Source organism: Heterodontus francisci, chromosome 39 (genome assembly GCF_036365525.1).
Source record: "Heterodontus francisci isolate sHetFra1 chromosome 39, sHetFra1.hap1, whole genome shotgun sequence".
Lineage (NCBI taxonomy): Eukaryota > Metazoa > Chordata > Chondrichthyes > Heterodontiformes > Heterodontidae > Heterodontus > Heterodontus francisci.
In genome coordinates this window covers 16,797,836-16,824,329 of record NC_090409.1, presented here as the reverse complement: position 1 = coordinate 16,824,329, position 26,494 = coordinate 16,797,836, and the positions used below count along the sequence as shown (strand labels likewise).

Below are 26,494 nucleotides of genomic sequence, written 5' to 3'. Positions count from 1 at the left end.
GCCCAGCTCTGCAGCCTATCTATGTCCCTCTGTAACCTCCAACATCCTTCGGCACTATCCACAACTCCACTGACCTTCGTGTCATCCACAAATTTACTAACCCACCCTTCTACACCCTCATCCAGCTCATTTATAAAAATGCCAAACAGCAGTGGCCCCAAAACAGATCCCTGCGGGACACCACGAATAACTAAACTCCAGGATGAACATTTGCCATCAACCACCACCCTCTGTCTTCTTTCAGCTAGCCAATTTCTGATCCAAAGCACTAAATCACCTTCAATCCCATACTTCTGTATTTTCTGCAATGGCCTACCGTGGGGAACCTTATCAAATGCCTTACTGAAATCCATATACACCACATCCACGGCTTTACCCTCATCCACCTGTTTGGTCACCTTCTCAAAAAACTCAATAAGGTTTGTGAGGCACGACCTACCCGTCACAAAACCGTGCTGACTATCGCTAATGAACTTATTCTTTTCAAGATGATTATAAATCCTATCTCTTATAACCTTTTCCAACATTTTACCCACAACCGAAGTAAGGCTCACAGGTCTATAATTACCAGGGCTGTCTCTACTCCCCTTCTTGAACAAGGGGACAACATTTGCTATCCTCCAGTCTTCCGGCACTATTCCTGTCGACAATGACGACATAAAGATCAAGGACAAAGGCTCTGCAATCTCCTCCCTGGCTTGCCAGAGAATCCTAGGATAAATCCCATCTGGCCCAGGGGACTTATCTATTTTCACACTTTCCAAAATTGCTAACACCTCCTCCTTGTGAACCTCAATCCCATCTAGCCTAGTAGTCTGAATCTCAGTATTCTCCTCGACAACATTTTCTTTCTCTACTGTAAATACTGACGAAAAATATTCATTTAACGCTTCACCTATCTCCTCTGATTCCACACACAACTTCCCAGTACTATCCTTGATTGGCCCTAATCTAACTCTAGTCATTCTTTTATTCCTGATATACCTATAGAAAGCCTTAGGGTTTTCCTTGATCCTATCCGCCAATGACTTCTCGTGTCCTCTCCTCGCTCTTCTTAGCCCTCCCTTTAGATCCTTCCTGGCTAGCTTGTAAATCTCAAGCGCCCTAACTGAGCCTTCACGTCTCATCCTAACATAAGCCTTCTTCTTCCTCTTGACAAGCGCTTCAACTTCTTTAGTAAACCACAACTCCCTCGCTCGACATCTTCCTCCCTGCCTGACAGGTACATACTTATCAAGGACACGCTGTAGCTGCTCCTTGAATAAGCTCCACATTTCGATTGTGCCCAAAGCAAAGTGACATTGGGGCCGATAGCCAAAATCTTGATGATAGAGGAAGGTTTTAAGCAGTTCTTAAAGGAGGAAAGAGAGGTGGAGGAGTGTCGGGAGGATATTCCAGAGTTTAGGGGCAGGAAACTGAAAGCACGACCACCAATAGTGGAGCGATTAAAATTGGGGATGCTCAAGAGGGCAGAATTAAAGGAGTGCAGAAACCTCAGAGGTTTCTGGTGCTAGAGCAGATCACAGAGCTAGGGAGGCGTGCGGCATGGGGGGATTGGAACACAAGCATGCAAATTTTAAAATTGTGGTATTGCTTAACCAGGAGCTAGTATTGGTCAGCAAGCACGGGGTGATAGGTGAACGGGACTTGGTGCTTGGATATTGGAGTTTTGGATGAGGTTCAGTTTGTAAGGGGTGGAAGATGGGGCACTGGCTCGAAGTTCGTTGGAATAGTCAAGTCTAAAGGTAACAAAGGCATGAATGAGGGTTTCAGCAGCAGATGAGCTGAGGCAAAGCAAAGTTGAAGGTGGAAATAGTGATGAAGGAATATGTGGTCAGAAGCCCATCTCTGGGTCAAGTTGGCCACTGAATCTGGCTTAGCATGTGCTGCATCCGCACTGTATAGAGCTGCCTCACACCTCTGCATGAAGCCTTCCAGCAACTAGGCACTAACTCAGTCCCACTCTTTCTGCAGGAGAAGCTGGCACGCAGAACAAGGAAGAGGACCAGTACTGGAGAGCGGCCTCCCTCCATTCTCGATCTCACCCAAATGGAGCAGGAGGCTCTGGATATCATTGGACCGAACTGCCGGAGGAGCATTGAGAACGGCGAGGCTGGAGGCCAAGTACCACAGGGTGTCGTCCCATTTCTCTCTATCTGCTGGCTTTTCTCAAAACAGCACACAGGCAGCGTGGTGACCCTGCAGCTGCCTCCTGCTGCTGTTGCCCCACCTTTCCAGTACTCGCTGACCCTTATCCCTCTCCCTTTGTTCCAGGTCTGTCCCATTACTTGGGCTTTACTGGGCAAGAGATGGAGGAGAACCACCTTATGGAAGATGCACCATCACCAGCTCCATCCTTCCAGTACACCAGCACGGAAATCAGTGTCTCCGATGGGAGAGACGGAGAGCTTGAAGAATCTACACAGGGCGAATTATTCAGCAATAGTGAGCAGGAGCTGACCATAGTGGAAAGGACAGTGCAGGAGATGGATGGCCAGAGGGCCAGCTCAGTTCCTAGCTATGCCGAAGAGGACAAAGATGCAGATCTGAGCGGCCCAGCCTTTAAACGAAAGCTCTTCCATGAGCATCATCAGTTGCTCGAGGCTCTGGACAGCCTGCCTCGGAGCTGCCTCACCCTGTCTGAGAGTATGGAGGAGTCTGCTTCCATACTGTGTGGTGTTGTGGCACAAGGCATCACCACTCTGCAGTCGACCATGGAGCATGTGCTGAGCTCTGTAGACGCTGCAGTGAGGCCCTCTGTCCAGGAGCCTGTGGCACCAGCACTGGCATCGTTGATCGAGGCCCAAACTGGTGCAATACAGACTCTGGCCTGCACCATCTCCTCCGGCTTGGAAAGGTTGGGGGCGCGTATCGATAGGGGCTTCAGCCGTGTCACCGACCTCCTCCAGTCGGCTCTCCCCCAGGTCAGTGGCAGTGCTGAGTCACAGTCCCATGGCAATGGCACAATGGGCGTTGCACATGTTGCTCCCTCTCAGGATGACAGCACATCTGTTCCCTCGCCACATCCCCAACCACCCACTGCCCCGGTGGCAGCAACACTACTGCAATCTGAAGGCAGGTCCCCTCGCGCTCGAGCTCTTAGAGATCGCCGACCATGAACATCCCACTAGCCACAGTAGCCACCCAAGGTGGGTGGGGGGGGGGGGGGGGGGTGGTGGGGTGCACCTTGTAAGAACACTAGAGTAGCAAATAGATCCCTTCAGAAAGAGCGTGGGGCTGGGGGATGACACTTTGGGTGATAATTTTGGTTCATGATATTTGTAGAAATCAATAAAATGTTACCCTGTTTGCATTTCTGACTATCTGCTGGGTGGCTGTGTTGTAACTAAGGATACTGTAATATCAGGCAGCATGTACACCAGTGTTAGTGGTTGGACGTACTTTATCAGAGAGTTGAAGGAGTGGGAGAGATGCTCTTCAGGACTGCGAGTGTGAAGGGATGTAGTAGTTCAAGTGAAGATGTGATTGTACGTGAGAGGGTGCAGAGGACATTTACAGGGATGTTGCCTGGACTGGAGAATTTTAGTTGTGAGGAAAGATTGGATAGGCTGGGGTTATTTTCCTTGGAACAGAGGAGGCTGAGGGGAAATTTAATTGAATTATATAAAATGAGAAGTATAGGTGGAGTGGACAGGAAGTCACTTCCTCCTGCTTGAAGGGCCCATAACCAGGGGGCATAGTTTTAGGTTAAGAGGTAGGAAGTTTAGAGGGGATTCAAGGGGATTTTTTTTCACCCAAAGGATAGTGGGGGGTCTGAAATCCATTGCCTGAAAGGGAAAGGAGAGGGGTGGGGGAGGGATTTAAAAAGTACTTGAATATACACTTAACCTTCAAAGCGACAAACCATGAGCTGGAAAGGGGGAGTAGGCTGGATAGCATGGGCACAATGGGCTGAATGGTCTCTTTCTGACCTGTAAAATATCTATGATGTGTTGTTCCATGAATGATTCTTGAAGATCTATGGTGGAGGATAGCTTTGTTGCTCTTCTGCTCCATTGTCACCATCACTGCAGTCTTCATGAGGTGACAGAAAGGCAGGCAGCATTGTAAACAGTGTCAGAAGTATATTACAAAGAGTTATTCACAAATGAATGGGCAAATGGATTTCAATGTAGACAAGTGTCGATCTTGGGTTGATCAAAGGTCGTTCAGAGTTCTTTATAAATGGTGAAAAGGTAGAAGCAGTAGAGGTCCAACTACATAGATCTGTCACAAATAGATAGACAAAATAACCATGAAGGCAAATGAAAAGCTGGTCTTTATATCTAAAGGACTGAAATAGAGGGGGCAGTAGTCATGCTTTAGCTATGCAAAGGCGATACCTGGTGAACAGTGAGCAGTTCGAGGCACCACACCTAAGGAAGGATATATTGGTTTTGGAGAGAGTGCAGCGTAGATTTACCAGAATGATACCTGGTCTCCAAGGTTGAAATTATGAGGGCAGATTACACAAACTACGTTTTATATCTCCTGGAATTCAGAAGGTTAAGGTGTGATGTGATTGAAGGTTTCACAATATTAAGGGGAACTGTTAGGATAGATAGAAACTATTTCATCTGAGTGGGGCGTCTAGGGGGTGTAGTCTAAAAATGAATGAGGTTAAAAAACATTTCTACTCGCAAGCCTCCCTTTTCAACCAAAGTTCTCGAATCTGTTCCAAATCCATTCCCATCTTTCCCGAAGCTCCACGTTTGAATCCCTCAGTTCAGGTACAGTATCCCGGCACAGTATCAAAACGGCTCTTATCAAAGTTACAAGTGATGTCCTATGCAACTGTGACAAAGGTAATTTATTCCTCCTAGTTCTTGACCTGCCTGTGTCCTTTGACATGGTTGACCACACCATCCTCCTCTAGTGCCTCTATGTTGTCGCCCAGCTGGGTGGGACTTCACTTCTCTGGTTCCATTCTTATGTGTCTAATCACCATCAATGACTTCCCATTGCTGCACAGTTACCTCTGGTGTCCTCCAAGGATCTATCCTTGGATCCTGAGAGAATGGTAGCATAGTGGTAATGTTACTGGACTAGTAATCCAGAGGTAGACAATTGCTCTGGCGAAACAAGTTCAAATCCCATCATGTTAGCTGGTGGAATTTAAATTCAATTAATTCATAAATCTGGAATTAAAAAGCTAGTCTCAGTGATGGTGACCATGAAGCGATCGGATTGTCGTGCAAACCCATCTGGTTCAGTAATATTGTTTAGGGAAGGAAATCTGCTGCCCTTACCTGTGGTGCATTGTATGAGACTCCAGATGAGTAATGTGGTTGACTCTTAGCTGCGCTATGAAATGGCCTTGCAAGCTGCTCAGTTGTATGAAAATGCTACGGAAAAGCCAAGTAAGAATAAAACTGGACAGACCACCGGGCATTGACCTAGGGACTGGTTTGACAAAGGCACAGACTGCCCAGGTGACCCTGCAAAGTCCTCCTGACTGACATCTGGGGACTTGACCAAAATTGGGGAAGCTGTTCCAAAGTCTAGTCAAACAACAGTCTGACATGTTCATACTCACGAAATGATACCTTACAGTCAATGTGCCAGACTCCTCCATCACCATCACTTGTATCTCCTGTCCCACTGGTGACAGCGGCATAGTGGTGTGCATTTGGGAGGAAGTGGCCCTCGGAATTCTCAACATTGACTCCAGGCCCCATAAAGTCTTGGGACATCGGGTCAAATATAGGCAAGGAAACCTCCTGCTGACTGATTGACATCGACCTCCCTCCCGCAACTGATGAATCAGTACTCTTCCATGTTGAACACCATTTGGAGGAAGCACTGGGGGTAGCAAGGGCACGGAATGTATTCTGGGTGGGGAATTTCAATGTCCATCATCAACAGTGGCTTGGTAGCACCACTACTGACCAAGCTGGCAGAGTGCTGAAGGGCATAACTGCCTGACTGGACCTGTGGGAGGGAGGGGGAGAGAATCGACAAGAGGGACAAACCTACTTGACCTCGCCCTCACCAATTTACCTGTCACAGAAGCACCGGCCTATGACAGCATTGGTCGGAGTGACTATTGCACATTCCTTGTGGAGGTGAAGTCCCATCTTCACACTAAGGATACTCTGCACTGTGTCGGTGGTACCTCCACCATGATAAATGGGATAGATTCAGAACAGATCTAGCAGCTCAAAACTGGGCATCCATGAGCACTGTGGGCCATCAGCAGCAGCAGAATTGTATTCAATCAATTGCATTCACAATCTGTAACCTCATGGCAGGGCATACCCCCACCCCTCCCCCACCCCACTCTACCTTTACTATCAAACCAGGGGGCCAACCTTGGTTCAATGAGGAGTGTAGGAGAGCATGCCAGGAGCAGCATCATGCATACCTGAAAATGAGATGCCAACCTGGTGAAGCGACAACACAGGACTATGTGCATGCCAAATAGTGGAAGCAGCATGTCATGGACAGAGATAATGAATTCAAGAAACAATGGATTAGATCAAAGCTGTGCAGTCTTGCCATATCATGTCATGAATGATGGTGGACAATTAAACAACAAATCTGAGGAGGAGGCTCCACCAATATCCCCATTCCCGATGCAAAAGACAAGGCTGAAGCATTTGCAACTGACTTCAGCCAGAAGTGCCGAGCGGATGATCCATCATGGCCTCCTCCTGAGGTTCACATCATCACAGATGCCCAGTCTTCGATTCACTCCATGTGATCTCAAGATGGCTGAAGGCACTGGATACTGCAAAGGTTGTGGGTCCCTAACAACATCCTCACTGTAATACTGATGTTTTATAGTCCAGAAGTGGCCAGACCCCTAGCCAAGCTGTACAGCTACAAACAACACAGGCATCTACTTGACACTGTGGAAAAGAGCCCGGGTATGTCTTGTCCACAAGAATGAAGGCAAACCTAATTGGCCAATTACCACCCTATCAGTTTTTTTTTATTCATTTGTCAGATGTGGGTGTCATTGGCTGGGTCAGCATTTATTTTTTCAGAGTAAACCTCATTGTTGTGGCTCTGGAGTCACATGTTGGCCAGACCAGGTGAGGACAGAGGATTTCCTTCCCTAATGGACATTAGTGAACCAGATGGTACAACAATCGACAATGTTTCTAGCTTTATAATTCCCTGATTAATTGCATTCAAATTTCACCAGCTGCCGCGGTGGGATTCAAACCCATGCCCCCAGAGCAGTAGCCTGGGTCTCTGAGTTACTAGTCCAGTGACATTACCACTACGTCACTACCTCCCAACTCTCAATCATCAGCAAAGTGATGGAAGGCATCATTCAATGTGCTATCAAACAACACTTACTCATCAATAGCCTATTTACTATTGCTCAGCTTCGATTCTGCAAGGAGCACTCGGTCCCTGACCTCATTACAGCCTTGATCCAAAGATGGACAAAATGGCTGAATTCCAGAGATGAGGTGAGAATGACTGTCCTTAACATAAAGGCAGCATTCGACCGAGTGTGACATCTAGGAGCCCTAGCAAAACTGAAATCAATGGAAATCAGGGAAAACTCTCCACTGGTTGGAGTCATACCCAGCGCAAAGGAAGATGGATGTGGTTGTTGGAGGTCAATTACCTCAGCTCCAGGACATCACTGCAGGAGTTCCTCAGGGTCGTGTCATAGGCACAAACAGCAAATGATGCTTCATCAATGACCTTCCGTCCACCATAAGGTCGAATGTGGGTATGTTCACTAATGATAATATAATGTTCTGCACCATTCACAACTCCTCAATTACTAAAGCAGTCCATGCCTGCATGCAGCAAGAGCTGAACAACACTCAGGATTAGCCTGATAATTGGAAAGTAACATTCGTTTCACACAATGCCAGGCAATGACCATCTCTAACAAGGGGAAAGCTAAACATATCTCTTTGACATTCGGTGACATGAGCATCTGCATCCCCCACATCAACATCCTGGAGCTCACCATTGGCAGGAAACTGAACTGGACCAGCCATTTAAATACTATGGCTACATGAACAGATCAGAGGCTGGGATTTCTGCAGTGAGTAACTCAGCTCCTGACTCCCCAAAGCCTCTCCACCATCTACAAGGCACAAGTCAGGAGTGTGATGGAATACTCTCCACATGCCTAGATGGGGCAGCTCCAACAACACTCAAGAAGCTCGACACCATCCAGGACAAAGCAGCCCGCTTGATTGGCACTCCATCTACAAACATTCACTCCCTCAACCACCAACGCGTAGTGGCAGCAGTGTGTACCATCTACAAGATGTAGCAACTCGTCAAGGCTGCTTAGATAGCACCTTCTCATCCCATGACCTCAACCATCTAAAAGGACAAGGGCAGCAGATGCATGGGAACACCACCACCCACACGTTCCCCTCCAAGTGACACACTTGGAAATGCATCTGTGTTCTTGCATTGTCACTGGGTCAAAGTCCTGAAACTCCCTTCCTAACAGCACTGTAGGTGTACCTACCCCACATGGACTGCAGTGATTCAAGAAGGCAGCTCACCACCACCTTCTCAAGGGCAATTAGGGATGGGCAATAAATTCTGGCCGAGCCAGCGATGCTCATATCCCATGAATGAATAAAAAGTGTTGGACATGGAGTAAAATATACTGCTGTGTTTATAAAATGTTCATCTCATAGGGTGTGTTACTGACCCGACAGAGCAGGGTGGGCCCAATCTTCTCCTCGGCCTGTAGTGTGTTACTCCATTACACCTTGTATGGTACAGAGACTACGGAGCAGGAAAGGTCCAGGCTCCATCCCCAGCCTGTGCAGAGTTAGCTGATCTCAGCAGGTGTACTACTGAGGCACACATATTAAGAATAGGCCCAGGCTTCAATCCCAGTCTATCGGATGTTGCTTGTTGTCACGCAGTGCAGTACTGAAGCACATATATTAGAAAGGGCCCAGGCTCCAAATCTGGGCCTGTGATGAGTTAGCTGATCTCACCTGGTATGGTCAGAGCAACACAAAGTATGAAGGGCCCATGTTATTCACAGCCTGTGCTAAGTTAGCTCATCCTCCCCAGCGTGATACTGAGCCCCATATCGAGAAGGACGGGCCGAGGCTCCATGACTGGCCTACAGTGATTTGTTTCCATTTGGTGATGTACTGAGTCCCATATAGAGCAGGAAGGAACTGTGTTCAGTTAGCTGATCTCACCTAGTTTGATACTGAGGCCCACTCACGGAGTAAGATGGGGTTAGATCTAATCCCCAGCCTGTGTAGAGTTAGATAATTTCATCGAAAAAACTGTTGATAAGGTACCACACAAAGGCCAAAGGTACAAGGTCAAAGTCCCTGGTGCCAGTGGTAATATATTGAGCTGGATTGAGAACAGACTGGCAGGACGTAGGCAGAAAGTAGTTCCAGATGGATCTGGATCTGTTTAGAGAACAGCCACCAGTGGTGCCCTACAGGTATCAGTGTTGGGACCATTGCTCTTTACTATTTTTATGAATGATCTGGATGTTGGTTCAGGAGACATGATCTGTAAATTTACAGGTGATGTGAAGATATGTGCGAGAGTTCAGACTATAGTCGATGCTCACCTACTTCAGACTGATCTTAATGTGTTGGGAGATTGGGTTCATGACTGAAAAATGATGTTTCATTTTGATAATGGCAAGAAAAATCATGGTGGGCAGGATGAGTGTTCAACATGCATTACACCCTTCAGGGAAAAGTATGAAAGAGAGTGAGGAAAGAAAAAGAGCTCGTGCAGATACCACAACTGAGTAGAAGACAAGGCAAACGGTTTTGCCCTTCTGCAAGTCTTTGGCCAAGCTGTACTTGGAATATTGCATCCAATTTTGGTCACTTGGTCTGGTTGGTGATTTGAGGCATTGGAAATGGTGCAGAGGAAACTCAGTAGACTAATTCCCAGTATAAAGCATCTTCATTAACAAGATAGGATATTGGAATTAGGACACAACACTTTGTAGAAGCGTAAACTTAGTGGTTGATCTGATTGTGGTTCGTCAGATGATGAAGGCAGTAATCTGTGCTCAAGTTAACAGGCTTCTCCAGTTAAATAGTTTAGGAAGGACAAGGAGTCGCAATGTTAAGTTGCATAAGGCCAAATCTAGGTTAAAAATCAAGATGTGGTTTCTTTCTCCGAGAAGAGTGAAACTTGGAAACAGGCTGCCATCTCGTGATGTGGTCACTGATTTGCTGAATCCCTTCAAGAGGGAGCTGGGCCTGTTTCACATTGGGGCAGACAAGGTAGGTACTTCCTGGAATTCAGGGCCAGAGCCGTCATCTGCACTAGTTTCATTCAGGTAGGTGGGTCAAAGAGGAATTTTCCAGACTTTTACCCTATAATTGTTCTTTTTTTCTGGTTATTCATCTCTCCCAATCGATCACATGTTTTTTTGGTGGGGGTGGAGAGCTTATATATTGTGATACTCATGATATCTCAATTGTGTGGGGCAGGCTGGTGAACCATAGGGTGTTTCATTCCATATCTGTCATTGTTCCTATGTTTGTATGTACCTGGTGTGGCTCAGGAGAGGCCCAGGCTTCAATGTGCTGAGATTATCTCACCGAATGTGGTACTGAGATCCACAGAGAGTAGGAAGAAACCACTTTCCAACGCTGGCCCCTGCTGCAAAGGCTGACCTCAGTCACGTGGTACTGAGCCGCACAAAGCAGATGGGCCCAGGGTTAATTTCTGCTCTGAAATGAGCTGTCTGGGTCAATGAAATGAGCTCTCTAGGCCTGTGTAGGACTTGTCAGTGTCTGCAAAACAAGCTCTCTGCTTTTGTGAAGTGAGCCATCTCCATCTGGGAAATGAGCTCTCAGGTTCAGTGAAACGAGTGCTGTGGGTCTGTGTAGGAGTTGTCTGGGTATTAGGAGATAGAGTCATATTGCAGGGAGGTATATCCCATGATAAGTTAATAAAATTAAGTGTTGAAGATTTAAAGAGTCATAGTGCTGGATTTTGTTCTGGGGGTGGGGCTCCTGACACCAGGTCGGAAAGACAAGGGGAGTCCTGCCTCTGGCTTTATGCAGCCCGCTGGTGGAGTGATCCTTGGGTCTATTAAAATCAAAGTTTCAGGAACCAGGAACCAGGAACCCCATCCCTTCAAAGACTGGTTGGCAGGACTTTTCATCAATTGAGGTTTCCTTGCTTTCTGTCTTTAAAGTGATTCCCCCCACCTTTTTATTTATTTCCAAAATATACTTTATTCATAAAAATCTGTAAAAATTATATTGCCAAACAGATTCAAACAGCACCAAAAAATACAAACATTGCAAGGGAGATCAGTTTCCTTCAATACAATCATGAGTTGCCTCACAACCCTTCCATTTCATTTGTCATGCCATTAACATTTTAACATTTTACAGTAAATGAAATTTTTTCCGATACAGTTCGAGGGGTTTCCCATGGATTCAGCCCCTCAGTACACCTTGGTGGGGGGGACCTTACACTGTGGTCTTTCCCCATTGAGCCTTTGCTGTGGCTGCCTCAAGCCTTAGTGCGTCCCTCAACATGTAGTCCTGGACCTTGGAATGTGCCAGTCTGCAACACTCGGTCGTGGACAACTCTTTGCGCTGGAAGACCAGCAAGTTTCGGGCAGACTAAAGGGCGTCTTTCACCGAATTGATAGCCCTCCAGCAGCAGTTGATGTTTGTCTCGGTGTGCATCCCTGGGAACAGCCCGTAGAGCACAGACTCCTGTGTTACAGAGCTGCTTGGGATGAACCTCGACAAAAACCACTGCATCCCTTTCCACACCTGCTTTGCAAAGACACATTTCAGGAGGAGTTGGGCAACCATCTCTTCCCCACTACAGCCACCGTGGGGGCATTGCGCGGAGGGGGCGAGACTTCGGGCGTGCAGGAAGGATCTGACGGGGAGGGCTCTTCTCACCACCATCCAAGCTACATCTTGGTGCTTGTTTGAAAGTTCTGGAGATGAGGCATTCCGTCAAATGACTTTGGTGGTCTGCTCGGGGAACCATCCGACAGGATCCACCGTCTCCTTTTCCCGTAGGGCCTTGAGGATATTCTGTGCAAACCACCGCCTGATGGATTGGTGGTCAAAGGTGTTTTCCCACAGAAACTGCTCCACGAAGGATAGGTGGTACGGCACGGCCCAACTGCATGGAGCATTCCGCGGCAATGTGACCAGGCCCATCCTTCGCAACACCGGGGACAGATAGAACCTCAGCACATAGTGACACTTGGAGTTTGCCTACTGGAGGTCTACACACAGCTTGATGCAACCGCACACGAAGGTGGTCATTAGGATTAGGGCAACGTTGGGTACGTTTTTTCCGCCCTTATCCAGAGGTTTGAACATCGTGTCCCTCCGGACCCGGTCCATTTTGGATCCCTAGATGAAGTGGAAAATGGCTCGGGTGATCGCCACGCTGCAGGAGTGGGGTATGGGCCAGACTTGCGCCAAGTACAGCAACAATCTGAGTGCCTCGCACCTGATGACCAGATTCTTACCCACAATGGAAAGAGTTCGCTGCCCCCACATGCTCAACTTTTGTCGTACCATGGCTACTCGCTCCTCCCAGGTTTTGGTGCATGCCCCGGCCCTTCCGAACCATATCCCCAGCATCTTCAGGTAGTCAGACCTGACGGTGAAGAGGACAAAGGATTGGTCAGCCCAGTTCCCAAAGAACATGGCCTTGCTCTTGACGTGGTTAACTTTGGCTCCCGAGGCCAGTTCGAACTGGTCGCAGATGCTCATCAGTCTGCGCACAGACAGTGGATCCGAGCAGAAGACGGCGACGTCATCCATGTACAGGGAGGTTTTAACCTGAGTGCCTCCGCTGCCTGGGATTGTCACCCCTCTTATGCTCGCATCCTTCCTAATAGACTCAGCAAAGGGTTCAATACAGCAAACAAACAAGACTGGGGAGAGAGGACAGCCCTGTCTGACTACAGATTAGATTGGGAAACCTTCCAATTCCCACCCATTGATTCAGACTGTGCTGCTGATGTTTGTGTAGAGCAGTTTGATCCAATTGCAGATTCCCTCCCCAAACCCCATTTTGGAAATCACATCCATCATGTAGGTGTGCGATATCCTGTCAAAAGCCTTCTCCTGGTCCGGGCTGATGAGGCAGGTGTCCACCCTCCTGTCCCGTACATAGGCGATCGTATCCCTGAGTAGCGCGAGGCTATCAGAGATCTTCCTTCTAGGTATAGTACAGGTCTGATCAGGGTGAATCACCAACTCCAGAGCAGACTTGACTATGACTTGGCGATGACTTAGGACAGAATCTTGTAGTCAGTATTAAGCAATGAGATGGGCCGCCAATTTCTGATCTCTGCCCTCTCCCCCTTCCGCTTGTAAATGAGGGTGATGATGCCTTTCCTCATGGATTCTGACATGCTGCCGGCCAGGAGCATACTCTCGCATATTTCCAGCAAGTCCGGGCCGACCCAGTCCCACAGGGCCGAATACAACTCGACCGGTAAGCCGTTGCTTCTGGGGGTTTTACTCGTCTTGAAGGACTCGACGGCCTTTGTCAGCTTGTCCAGAGTTAGTGGCATGTCCAGTCTCTCCCTTCTGCTGTCATCTAAGATCTCTGTGATAGATGACAGGAAGGACTGGGAGGCTCTGCTGTCTGTGGGCTTTGCATCATACAGCTCAGCATAAAAGGATTTGCTGACCCTTAGTATGTCAGACTATGAAGACGATACCGAGCCAGCCTCTTCCTTCAGGCTGCTGATAACGGAGCTCTCTCTGTGTACCTTTTGGAAAAAGTAATGCGAGCACATCTCATCCTGCTCAATGGAGCCGACTCTGGACTGGAAGATGATCTTGGAGGCCTTCGTGGCAAAGAGCAAGGCCTGCTGGCTTTTCACCTCTTGGACCTCGACCCCCATTGACTGCAACTGGAGCAGATTTTGCATACTTTTCTGGAGTCGGGACATTTCACTCTGTCTCCCTCTCGCCCTCTGAACACCTTTGAGAATAGAGAACCTCTTGATGTTCTCCTTGATCGCTTCCCACCAGTGAACTGGAGACTCAAAGAGTGCTTTCACGGTTCTCCAACCTTTGTAATCCCTTTTGAGTTCCTCAACGTTCTCTGGGGTTAGCAGTGTAACATTCAGCTTCCACGTCCCTCTGCCAACCCGCTGATTGTCCTGTAAGTGACAGTCGGCCAGTAAGAGGCAGTGGTTGGAGAAGAACACCGGCCTGACGTCGGTGCATCCACCCCCACCTCTGTAGCTGCGCTTTTTACATCTTCAAGACTTAATTTGTTTAACTTATCATGGGATACCTCTCCCTCCTCTACAAACACCTTTACATTAAATGTGGCCTTATAGTTTGTTTCTCGCACTGCAGAGAAAAAGCAGAAGAATACAAGAAAACCTGTTTGTTTATTTTTTCACGATTTTAGAGGTCAGTTTTCCTCCCGTTTTCCAAATCTCTTGTTTGTCTGGTTGTTCAGATCCTGGCTTCAAACCCCCAATCTGTTACGGCCATGTGGTCTGATGTAGGTGGTTTCCACTGTTCAACTCCCCAGCTGACTGCAGCAAGTGTATTTGTATTAAGAGCTTAGCCCCTTGGTGTTCTATTTTTCATAGAAGCAGACAGGGACAGGTTTCCTTGTAGGTTTCCAAAATCAGAACGTCAGTTGTTTATCCAGAAATTGTTACAACCTCATTTACTCACGCATTCGCTCACTCACACACGGACATGAGAAGAAAGATATAGAGCAGGGAAAGAGGGGGCTTTTGTTTATGTGGGGTTTGATAAGCCTGTTGAATTCTCTTGAGACTCAAAGTCCAGATAGTTCCAGATGTGTGGTGATGGTAGATTTCTCTCTTGATTGAAGGTTATGTTGAATTGGTGTGTTACTCTTAGCTCCCTCTCTCTGCTGCAGGATGTAGATATTGGATTTTTCCCCCCAGCAGGGCATGTACTTCCTGGCTTTCTGAAATTCCAGCAGTTGGAAGTAGCTTCACCTTCTGGTTCAGTCTCTCTCTCTCTCTCTCTCTCTCTCTCTCTCTCTCTCTCTCTCCCTCTCTCTCCTTCTGGCTGTATTTTTTTATGCAACACTATCATTTCTCACCTCTTGTTCGGAGACATTCTGGTTTCTCTCCCATGGCATAATTGCTGAGGATGTGGCTACTTTGTGATATACATAAATGATTTGGAGGAAAGTATAGGTGGTCTGATTAGCAAGTTTGCAGACGACACTAAGATTGGTGGAGTAGCAGATAGTGAAGGGGACTGTCAGAGAATACAGCAGAATATAGATAGACTGGAGAGTTGGGCAGAGAAATGGCAGATGGAGTTCAATCCGGGCAAATACGAGGTGATGCATTTTGGAAGATCCAATTCAAGAGTGAACTATACAGTAAATGGAAAAGTCCTGGGGAAAATTGATGTCCAGAGAGATTTGGGTGTTCAGGTCCATTGTTCCCTGAAGGTGGCAACGCAGTCAATAGAGTGGTCAAGAAGGCATACGGCATGCTTTCCTTCATCGGACGGGTATTGAGTACAAGAGTTGGCAGGTCATGTTACAGTTGTATAGGACTTTGGTTCGGCCACATTTGGAATACTGCGTGCAGTTCTGGTCGCCACATTACCAAAAGGATGTGGATGCTTTGGAGAGGGTGCAGAGGAGGTTCAGCAGGATGTTGCCTGGTATGGAGGGTGCTAGCTATGAAGAGAGGTTGAGTAGATTAGGATTATTTTCATTAGAAAGATGGAGGTTGAGGGGGGACCTGATTGAGGTGCATAAAATCATGAGAGGTATAGACAGGGTGGATAGCAAGAAGCTTTTTCCCCAGAGTGGGGTATTCAATTACAAGGGGACACGAGTTCAAAGTGAAAGGGGAAAGTTTAGGGGGGATCTGCGTGGAAAGTTCTTTACACAGAGGGTGGTGGGTGCCTGGAATTCATTGCCAGCGGAGGTGGTAGACGCGGGCACGATAGCGTCTTTTAAGATGTATCTAGACGGATACATGAATTGGCAGGAAGTAAAGAGATACAGACCCTTAGAAAATAGGCGACAGGTTTAGATACAGGGTTTGGATCGGTGTAGTCCTGGAGGGCCGAAGGGCCTGTTCCTGTGCTGTAATTCTCTTTGTTCTTTGTTCCTTGTTCACACCCACTTTGTTTCAGAAGACAATATTCAATTCTGGAATGTTTCTATGGCCGGAGTGAGCTTGGTTTCGTTATCACCTTTTGGTTTGAAGTGTTTTCCTTTGTCTTTATCGGGCTACTTAAATAGATAAAACGTTAATCTCTGTTGCTTCATCGACCATTTTGGTCCTTTGTTTACCTTTTTCTAAATAAAGAGAATGTCCGTTGTTTTCATAACTGTTCAGAGTTACTCTATGAATGTTGTATAATCACACCTCCGATATGTGTGGCAGTCTGTGAAATGAGCTGTCTGGGTGTGTGTAGGAGCTGTGATAATCTGTGAAGGAGCTGTCTCTCTGTGGGATGAGCTGACTGTGTTTTGTTAGGAGATGTCTGGAAACGTGTAGGAGCTGTCCAGGTCTTTATAAGAGGTGCCTCGATCTTTGTTGGAGCCGTCTGGCTCCTTGAAGTGAACTCCCTGGGTCTGTGAAATAAGTTGTCTGGGTCTGTTAATGAGCGGTCTGTGTCTGTGAATTGAGATTTCTGTGTCTGGGACATAAGCTGTCTTGATCTGGGATATAAGCTCTCTGGGTGTGTGAAATGAGCTGTCTGGGTCTGTGAAATGAGCTGACTGAGTCTGTGATTTGAGCTGTCTGCGTCTCTGTGCATGTCTGTGTTTCTGAAATGAGCTGTCTGCATCTGTCAATTGAGCTTTCTGGGCCTTTGAATTTAGCTTTCTGGGTATGTGAAATGAGATGTCTAGGTCTGTCTGAGAGCTGTCGCGATCTGAGTAATAAGCTGTCTTGGACTGCCTGGGAGCCACCTGGGTCTGGGATCTGAGCTCTCTGTGTCTGTGTCAGATCTGTCTGGATCTCTGTCGGAGCTGTCTGGGTCTGAGAAATGAGCCACCTGGGTCTGGGATCTGAGCTCTCTGTGTCTGTGTCAGATCTGTCTGGATCTCTGTAGGAGCTGTCTGGGTCTATGAAATGAGCTGCCTGGGTCTGTTAAATGTGTTGGCTGGGCCTATGTAGGAGCGACATTGGTCAGTGTTATGGCCATGTGCTGTGACGTGGGCTGTTCCAACTGTTCAACTCTCCACCTGACCGCAGAAAGTGCATTTTTATTAAAAGTTCAGCCCCTTTATGTTTTCATTTTCAAGTAGCAGCCAGCAAAGGTTTTCTTGTAGATTTATAAAAACAGAAAGTCAATTGCTTATTGATTACTATACTTTATCCCGAAATTGTCACAACCTCATTCACTCACGCATTCGTTCTCACTCGCACACATACACACACACACACACACATACAAACAAACAAGAAGAAGCAGATAGAGGAGGGAAAGATGTGGGTGGGTTTTTTTGGGGGTGAAAGCTCGAAGGGTTACGAAAGATCTGCTGAATTCTCTTGAAACCCAAAATCCAGACATGTGGTGATTGTAGATTTCTTTCTTAACTGAAGGTTCTGTTGAAGTTGGTGGGTCACTCTTAGCTCTCTCTCTCTCTTCCTGGCTGTCTTCTTTTAGTCTTTCCCAAAAGGGGAAATATCATTTCAATATCCACCCTGTCAAGCCCCGTCAGGATTATACATGTTTTAATAAGATCACCTCCCATCCTTCTTGTCATGCAGGCCCCAGTTGCCAAGAATGAGGCACATTAATTTCACCACATGGACATTAAATTTCAAATTGTTGCTGGGAAGAAGAGAAGGCCTGTTACAAGGAATTGCCAGGCCCCTGGCCAGAAAGACATTTTTGAATATTAGCAGACAGTGTTGGAACAAAGGAGCTATCCCCTGTTCCCAAACATGCACAGAACAGACCTGGTCAAACCAGTCAGTCGCATGACCACCCTGCTGGCCAACGTGAGTTTTAAATTGTAGAGACAGTGTTTGAACTGGCAGAAAGCTATTTGCTCCTCGACTGAAAATGACCTCCTCTCCTCCTGTCTGCTCCCATCTCTTTCACATGGACCTCCATAACCCACCGAAGACACCTGAACCCCAAAAGAGAGAAAAGTCCCCGACAGTGAACAAGGTTTAAGAAGATTACTGGGCCCCAATGAAAATCAAGACCGTTTCCTCAATCAAGGAGTCTACATCGAGCTCGAAGCACAGTAAGAAAAAAACCCTCCACAGAGATTGCCTCAAACATTTCCACTTTATTTTTTATTTCTGCTCTTTTCTGTCCCTATCTGCATATGTGTATCGTGTATGCATGCTAGCATGGGTGTGTCATGTATCCGTAAGTTTTAAACAAATTAGAATTTGTTTAAGAAAATTTCAACTTTCTTCTTTAAACCTAAGAACGCCTGTTTGTGCTTGTTTCTTTACCTTATAATTGGAAAGCAGTGAACAAGAATTCACGAAAAACAGTTTGTTTAAAATTAAAACCCTGTTACAGTAAAGCCTGGTGGTAACACTTCTAAACTCCAATGAATACAGATTCAACCTGTCTAACCTTTCCTCATAAGAAAAACCTCCTATCCCAGGAATCAGTAGAGTGAACCTTCTCTGAACTGCTTCCAATGCAATTCGATTCTTTCTTAAGTAAGGAGACCAAAACTGTACACAAGTCTCTAGATGTAGTCTCACCAATGTCCTGTACAATTGTAGCAAAGCAAGTACCAACCAGGCTTAAAATGAGCATAAAGTAGGTTTCGAATGCATATTGTCAAGAAGTCAAGGTGCAGGGCATGCTACCTGAATGCACACAGCATTCACAACAAGGTAGCTGATTTAAGGGGACAAATAGAGATACTTGCCATAATGGAAACATGGCTACAGGGTGACCAAGACTGAGAACTAAATATTTAAGGAAATTCGACATTTAGGAAGGGCAGGCAAAAAGGAATAGGAGGTAGTGTTTTGCTGATAATAAGGGATGGGATCAGTACATTAGTCAGATCGGAAGAACAAAATGTGGAATCTGGGTGGAGCTAAGGAACAACAAGGGGCAGCAAACATTGGTAGGAGATGTTTATAGGCCACCAAACAGTAGTGGTAGTGTGGGACATAGTATTAATCAGGAGATTAGCGAAGCATGTGGCATGGGTAATTAAGTAAGCATATAGACTGGGTAAACCTAATGTGCGCTAATACTGCAGAGGACGAGTTTCTGGAGTTTATTAGGGATGATTTTCTCGTGCAGTATGTTGAGGAACCGACTAGAGAACAGGTTATTTTACATCTAGTATTCTGTAATGAGCAAGGACTAATTAATAATCTTGTTGTAAAAGAACCTTTAGAGATAAATGACCATAATCTGATGGAATTTTACATTATGCTTGAAAGTGAGGTAGTTCAATCTGAAGCCAGGGTGTTAAATTTGAACAAAGGAAATTATGAACGTAGAAGCAGCAAATTGGCCGAGGTGGACTGTGAAATGGCATTAAAAGGTATGACAGTACATAGACAATGGATAGTTTTTAAAGAAATATTACATAGCTTACAGCAACTATACATTCCTTCAAGGCAGAAAAAAAACAAAAGTAAAGGCAGGCAACCTTAGATAAGAAATGAAGTTAAGGATTGTATATGGTTTAAAGAAAAGGCCTATCAAGTTGCCAGAAATACCTGAGGATTGGGAGGATTTTAGAATGCAGCAAAGAAGGACCAAGAAACTGATAAAGAAAGGGAGAATAGAATATGAATGTAAGCTAGCGAAAAAAAAAACATAAACAAGGACTGTAAAAGCTTCTATAAGTACGCAAAAAGGAAACATTTGGCTAAGAAAAATGTGGGTCCATTACAGGTGGACACAGGAGAATTTATAATAGGGAATAGAGAAATGGCAGAGAAGCTTTGTGTTTGTCTTCACTGAGGAAGATACAAGAAATCTCCAAGCATTGGAGATTAAATGGATTAAGGGGAATGAGGAATTGAAGGAAACTATTATTAGTATTAAGGTTATATTGCAGAAATTAATGGGGCTGAAGGTTGATAAGTCCAGAGGGCCTGATATTCCACATCCCAGAGTGTTGAAAGAGGTAACTATGGAGATAATGGATGCATTGGTGATCATCTTCCAAAATTCTATAGATTCTGGAGCGGTTCCTGCAGATTGGAAGTTGGCGAATTTCACCCCACTATTTAAGAAGGAAAGGAGAGAGAAAACAGGGTATTACCGACCTGTTAGTCTAACATCAGTCGTTGGGAAAACGCTAGAATCTATTCTAAATGATGTGATAAATGGACACTTGGATAATAATGATCTGATTGGGCATAGTCAACATGGATTTATGAATGGGAAATCATGTTTGACGAACCTGTTGGAGTTTTTTGAAGATGTTACTAACAAAATTAATAAAGGGGAGTCGATGGACGTGGTATACTTGGATTTTCAGAAGGCGTTCGATAAAGTGCCCCACAGGAGATTGGTTAGCAAGATTAAAGCACATGGAATTGGATTGTTTTGTTATTCATGGAATGTGGGCATCGCTGGCCAGGCCAACATTTATTGCCCATCCCTAATTGCCCTTGAGAAGGTGGTGGTGAGCTGCCTTCTTGAACCGCTGCAGTCACTTTGGGGTAGGTATACCCACTGTGCTGTTAGAAAGGGAGTTCCAGGATTTTGACCAGCGACAGTGAAGGAACAGCGATATAGTTCCAAGTCAGGATGGTGTGTGACTTGGAGGGGAACTTGCAGGTGGTGGTGTCCCCATGCATTTACTGCCCTAGTCCTTCTAGTTGGTAGAGGTCGTGCATTTGGATGGTGCTGCCGAAGGAGCCTTGGTGCATTGCTGCAGTGCATCTTGTAGATGGTACACATTACTGCCACTGTGCGTTGGTGGTGGAGGGAGTGAATGTATGTGGATGGGGTGCCAATCAAGCGGGCCGCTTTGTCCTGCATGGTGTCGAGCTTCTTGAGTGTTGTTTGAGCAGCCCCAATCCAGAAAAGTGGAGAGTATTCCATCACACTACTGACTTGTGCCTTGTAGATGGTGGACAGGCTTTGGGGAGTCAGGAGGTGAGTTACTCTCCGCAGGATTCCTAGCCTCTGACCTGCTCTTGTAGCCACGGTATTTATATGGCTACTCCAGTTCAGTTTCTGGTCAATGGTAGCCTCTAGGATGTTGATAGTGGGGAATTCAGCGATGGTAATGCCACTGAGTGTCAAGGGGAGATGGTTAGATTCTCTCTTGTTGGAGATGGTCATTGCCTGGCACTTGTGTGGCGCAAATGTTACTTGACACTCATCAGCCCAAGCCTGGATATTGTCCAGGTCTTGCTGCATTTCTACACGGACTGCTTCAGTATCTGAGGAGTCACGAATGGCGCTGAACATTGTGCAATCATCAGCGAACATCCCCACTTCTGACCTTATGATTGAAGGAAGGTCATTGATGAAGCAGCTGAAGATGGTTGGGCCTAGGACACTACCCTGAGGAACTCCTGCAGTGATGTCCTGGAGCTCAGATGATTGACCTCCAACAACCACAGCCAGCTTCCTTTATGCTAGGTGTAACTCTAGCAGGCGGAGTGTTTTCCCCCTGATTCCCATTGACCTCAGTTTTGCTAGGGCTCCTTGATGCCATACTTGGTCAAATGCTGCCTTGATGTCAAGGGCAGTCATTCTTACCTCACCTCTTGAGTTCAGCTCTTTCGTCCATGTTTGAACCAAGGCTGTAATGAGGTCAGGAGCTGAGTGGCCCTGACGGAACCCAAGCTGAGCATCACTGAGCAAGCTATTGCTCAGCAAGTGCTGCTTGATGGCACTGTTGATGACACCTTCCATCATTTTACTGATGAATGAGAGGAGGCTGATGGGGCGGTAGTTCACCGGGTTGGATTTGTCCTGCTTTTTATGTACAGGACATACCTGGTCAATTTTCCATATTGCAGGGTAGATGCCAGTGTTGTAGCTGTAATAGAACAGCTTGACTAGGGGTGTGGCAAGTCCTGGAGCACAGGTCTTCAGTGCTATTGCCGGAATATTGTCAGGGCCCGTAGTCTTTGCAGTATCTAGTCCCTTTAGTCATTTCTTGATATCATGCAGAGTGAATTGAATTGGCTGAAGTCTGGCATCTGTGATACTGGGGATTTCAGGAGGAGGCTGAGATGGATCATCAACTCGGCACTTCTGGCTGAAGAATGTTGCAAATATTTCAACCTTATCTTTCACACTGATGTGCAGGGCTCCCCCATCATTGAGGATGGGGATATTTGTGGAGCCATCTCATCCAGTTAGTTGTATAATTGTCCACCACCATTCACGGCTGGATGTGGCAGGACTGCAGAGCTTAGATCTGATCAGTTGGTTATGGGATCGCTTATTGCATGCTGCTTAGGCAGTTTTGCACGCAGATAGTCCTGTGTTGTAGCTTCACCAGGTTGACACCTCATTTTGAGGTATGCCTGGTGCTGCTCCTGGCATGCCCTCCTGCACTCATCATTGAACCAGAGTTGGTCTCCTGGCTTGATGATAATGGGAATGAGTACTTTCTGTGCCCTTGCCACCCTCAGTGCTTTCTCCAAGTGCTGTTCAACATGGAGGAATACTGACATCAGCTGAAGGAGGGTGGTTGGTGGTAATCAGCAGGAGGTTTCCTTGTCCATGTTTGAACTGATGCCATGAGACTTCACTGGCATATACTGACATGGGTTAAGGATTGGTTCACAGGCAGAAAGCAGACAGGAGGAATAAACGGTTCATTCTCGCATTGGCAGGCTGTGACTAGTGGGGTACCACAAGGATCAGTACTTGGGCCCCAGATCTTCACAATACACAACAATTATTTGGATGTGCGGGCCAATTGTAATATTTACAACTTTGTGGATGACACAAAACTAGGCGGGAGTGTGTGTTGTGAGGAAGATGCAAAGCAGCTTCAATGGGATTTGGATCGACTTAGTGAGTGGGCAAGAATGTGACAGATGGAATATAATGTGGAAAAATGTGATGTTATCCACTTTGGTAGGAGGAATAGATGTGCAGAGTATTTCTTAAATGGTAAGCGATTAGAAAGTGTAAATGTAGAAAGGGACCTGGGTGTCCTTGTCAATAAGTCACTGAAAGATAAGATGCAGGTGCAGCAAGCAATTAGGATGGCTAATGGTATGTTAGCCTTTATTGCAAGAGGATTTGAGTTCAGGAGTAGTGAAGTCTTGCTTCAATTGTATAGAACCTTGGTTGGACCACACTTGGAGTACAGTGTGCGCTTTTGGTCCCCTTACCTTATGAAGGATATTATTGCCATTTAAGGAGTGCAAGGAATATTCAGCTGACTTGTTCCTGGGATGGCGGGATTATCCTATAACGAGAAATTGGGGAAACTGGGCCTGTATTCTCTAGTGTTTTGAAGAATGATAGGTGATCTCATTGAAACCTGCAAAATACTTAAAGGGATAGACAGGGTAGATGCAGGTAAGATTTTCCACTGGTTGGTGAGTCTAGAACCAGGGGACACAATTTCAAAATAAGGGGGAAGCAACTTAGGGCAGAGATGAGAAGAAATTTATTTACTCAGAGGGTTGTGTAACTTTGAAACTCTCTATCCCAGAGGGCTGTGGAAGCTCAGTCATTGAGTATATTTAAAGCAGGAATTAACAGATTTATAAATAAATATGATATAAGGGGATATGAGGAAAGTGCAGGAAAAAGGCACTGAAGTGGATGATCATCCATGAACATAATGAAAGGCAGGGTAGGCTCGATAGGCTGAATGGCCTACTCCTGCTCCTATGTTCCTATGTTCCTAGCTCCACTTTTATAGTCCATTCCTCCTGCAATAAACAACACCATTTGCCTTCTTAATTATTTACTGTACCTGCATAATAACTTTATGTTTCTTGTACTAGGACACCCAAATGCCTCTGCAGCTCAGAGTTCTGCAATCTCTCTCCATTTAAATAATATGTTGCCAAAGTAGACAAGTTCACGCTTTCCCACATTCTCCCACAATCTGTCGAAACTTGGCCCACTCACTCAACCTAAATATACCCCTTTGCAGACTCCTTATTGTTAATCTGTTACTTGTGTGTCAATGCTTTCATTATGTGCAGGTGAAGGGTGTTAATTGGGCTCTGAGTTGAGCTCTTCCAAGCAAACACTCACTGAGACTGGTGGAGAGTTTTGAGTGAGAAGCCACATGTTTGTAATCTTTTTGCTCCACACAATAAATGTGTAACTGAGTGGGTTTTCGCCGGGTGCTCCGGTTTCCTCCCACCGCCAAAGACTTGCAGGTGATAGGTAAATTGGCCATTGTAAATTGCCCCTAGTGCAGGTAGGTGGTAGGGAATATGGGATTACTGTTGGGTTAGTATAAATGGGTGGCTCTTGGTCGGCACAGAATCGGTGGGCCGAAGGGCCTGTTTCAGAGCTGGATCTCTAAATAAAATAAATAAAATTAATGTAGTCTCCAGCATTATCTTTCCATAATGAGCTTCCTGGAATTTGACACCAATATCCTCTTCACAACTTACTCTCCTATCTATCTTTGTGTCATAGCAAATTTAGCAACAATAGATTCTGCCCCTTCACCCAGTCATTGATATAGATTGTAAATAGTTCAGGCCACAACACTGATCCTTGTGGTACGCCATTAGTTACAGCTTGCCAACCTGAAAATAACCCATTAACGCCTACTGTCTGTTTCCTGTTAGCTAACCAATCCTCTATCCATACTAATATGCTACCCTGTTACTATGGGCTCTTATTTTTCTTTTTAGTAACCCTTGACGTGACACCTTGTCAAATGCCTTCTGGAATTCCAAGTACACCACATCCACACGTTCCCCTAGTTGTCGCTCTGTGACAGTTCTGATTAAATGTCACTGACCTGAAATGTTAACTCTGCTTCTCTCTCCACAGATGCTGCCAGAGCTGCTGAGTATTTCCAGCACTTTCTCTTTTTATTTCTTCAGTTCTCTTTTCCTGGTGTTGGCAATTGTTTTAAGTTCCTCTGTCCGTTCAACTCTTGTTTCACAGTTATTTCTGGAATGTTATTTGTATCCTCTACAGTGAAGCCAGATGTAAAACATCTGTTCAAATCTTCTGCCATGTCCTTATTTTCCATTATTAACTCCAGCAAAGCACTTTATAGAAGACCAAACACTCACTTTACTTACTCCTTTCCTTTTTAAGTACCTGTAGGAACTCTTACTATCCATTTTGATATTTCTAGGTGGCTGTCTCTTGTATTCTAACTTCTCTCTAACTTTTTTTCGTCATTCTTTGCTTTTTTAAATATTCTGTCCAATGTTCTAATCTGCCACTACTTTTCGCTGAATTGTATACTTTTTCTTTCAATTTGATGCTATCTTTAACTGCCTTAGTTAGCCACAGGTGAAGCGTCCTCCCCCGGCATCTTTTTTTCTCCCTGCTGTATCGTTGTTGCATGTTATGAAATATCTCCTTAAATGTTTGCCAATGCATCCCTATTGTCCTGTCCCTTAACCTAATTTCCCAGTTTATTTTATCCAGCTCTGTCTTCAAACCCTCATAATTACCCTTATTTAAGTTTGAAACACTAGTCTTAGATCCATTCTTCTATCCCTGAAATTGAGTGCGAAATTCAATCATGTTATGATCGCTGCTACCTAGGGGCACCTTTACTATGATGTCATTAATACTTTCTGGTTACACATTAGCAGATTTAGAGTAGCCTGCTCTGGCTCTAGAATGTGCTGCTCTAAGAAACTGTCGCATAAACACTCTATGGACTCATCTTCCAGGCTATCTTTGTCAATCTGTTTCATCCAACCTATCTGCAGGTTAAAGTGACCCCTGATTATCGCCATACCTTTCTCACAAGCTCCTATTATTTCACCAGTATACCCCGCTCTACATTGTGGTTACTATTAGGGGGCATGTAAGCTACTCCCACAAGTGAATTCCTACCTTTACTACTTCTTATCTTTACCCAAAATGATTCTATGTCTTGATTTTTAGAACTGAGGTGACTGCTCTCTCGTCTATTTTTCTTTTTAATTCATTCATGGGATGTGGGTGTCGCTGGCTAGACCAGCATTTATTGTCCATCCCTTGAATGCTTCCCTTGAGCTGAGTGACTTGCCAGGCCATTTCAGAGAGCAGTTAAGAGTCGGCCACATTGCTGTGGGTCTGGAGTCACATGTAAGCCAGACTGGGTAAGCATGGCAGATTTCCTTTCCTAAATGACATTAGTGAACTCGATGGGTTTCTACAACAATTGACAATGGTTTCATCGTCACCATTAGATTAGCTTTTTATTTTGGATTTATTAAGTGAATTCAAATTTCACCATCTGTCAAAGAAAAAAGAACAAAGAACAGTACAGCACAGGAACAGGACATTCGGCCCTCCAAGACTGCGCTGATCTTGAAGCCTGCCTAAACTAAAACCTTCTGCACTTCCGGGGCCCATATCCCTCTACTCCCTTCCTATTCATGTATTTGTCAAGATGTCTCTTAAACATCGCTATCGTATCTGCTTCTACCACCTCCCCTGGCAGCAAGTTCCAGGCA

At 45.7% G+C, this 26,494-nt stretch overlaps 1 protein-coding gene across 1 annotated transcript in view; it reads left to right on the top strand.

Annotated features, from left to right (window-relative positions):
* Window positions 1-3,313, top strand: part of LOC137352907 (uncharacterized) — a 98,160-nt gene extending 94,847 nt beyond the window's left edge. Inside the window, exons 2-3 of the mRNA XM_068018752.1 lie at window positions 1,975-2,134; window positions 2,275-3,313. Of these exons, the coding sequence (XP_067874853.1) occupies window positions 1,975-2,134; window positions 2,275-3,119 (1,005 nt within the window). The 3' untranslated portion in view covers window positions 3,120-3,313. The remainder of the gene's footprint in view (window positions 1-1,974; window positions 2,135-2,274) is intronic.
* The last annotated feature ends 23,181 nt before the right edge of the window (window positions 3,314-26,494 follow it).